At 42.7% G+C, this 262-nt stretch overlaps 1 protein-coding gene across 1 annotated transcript in view; it reads left to right on the top strand.

Annotated features, from left to right (window-relative positions):
• The window catches only part of LOC107575375 (collagen alpha-2(XI) chain-like), a gene marked incomplete at its 5' end in the record, with an annotated part of 22,150 nt that overhangs the window by 7,987 nt on the left and 13,901 nt on the right, over nucleotides 1-262 (top strand). Inside the window, 2 exons of the mRNA XM_016261762.1 lie at nucleotides 83-159; nucleotides 253-260. Of these exons, the coding sequence (XP_016117248.1) occupies nucleotides 83-159; nucleotides 253-260 (85 nt within the window). The remainder of the gene's footprint in view (nucleotides 1-82; nucleotides 160-252; nucleotides 261-262) is intronic.

The following is a 262-nucleotide window of genomic DNA, read 5'->3' on the forward strand; positions in this document are numbered from 1 at the left end:
ATCCTAGCATCTTGGTGGCACCACTTGCGTTGCCCTTAAGAAATCTAATAATCTAGTTGCTTATATTTGATATTTCCTGCAGGGTCGGGCTGGTGCTGATGGAGCCAGAGGGATGCCAGGAGAGTCTGGAATTAAGGTCGGACATCTTAACCCTTTTTGGTTAAAATTGTCTTCTGTGTGTGATTCATTTGTGTTATTCCAGCTCTGAAACTTCTTTATAGAAATCACTTTGACCTTGAGTCTTTTGAGCAGCGTCTGTGGT

This window comes from Sinocyclocheilus grahami, unplaced genomic scaffold (genome assembly GCF_001515645.1).
Source record: "Sinocyclocheilus grahami isolate Dianchi unplaced genomic scaffold, SAMN03320097.WGS_v1.1 scaffold2600.1, whole genome shotgun sequence".
NCBI lineage: Eukaryota > Metazoa > Chordata > Actinopteri > Cypriniformes > Cyprinidae > Sinocyclocheilus > Sinocyclocheilus grahami.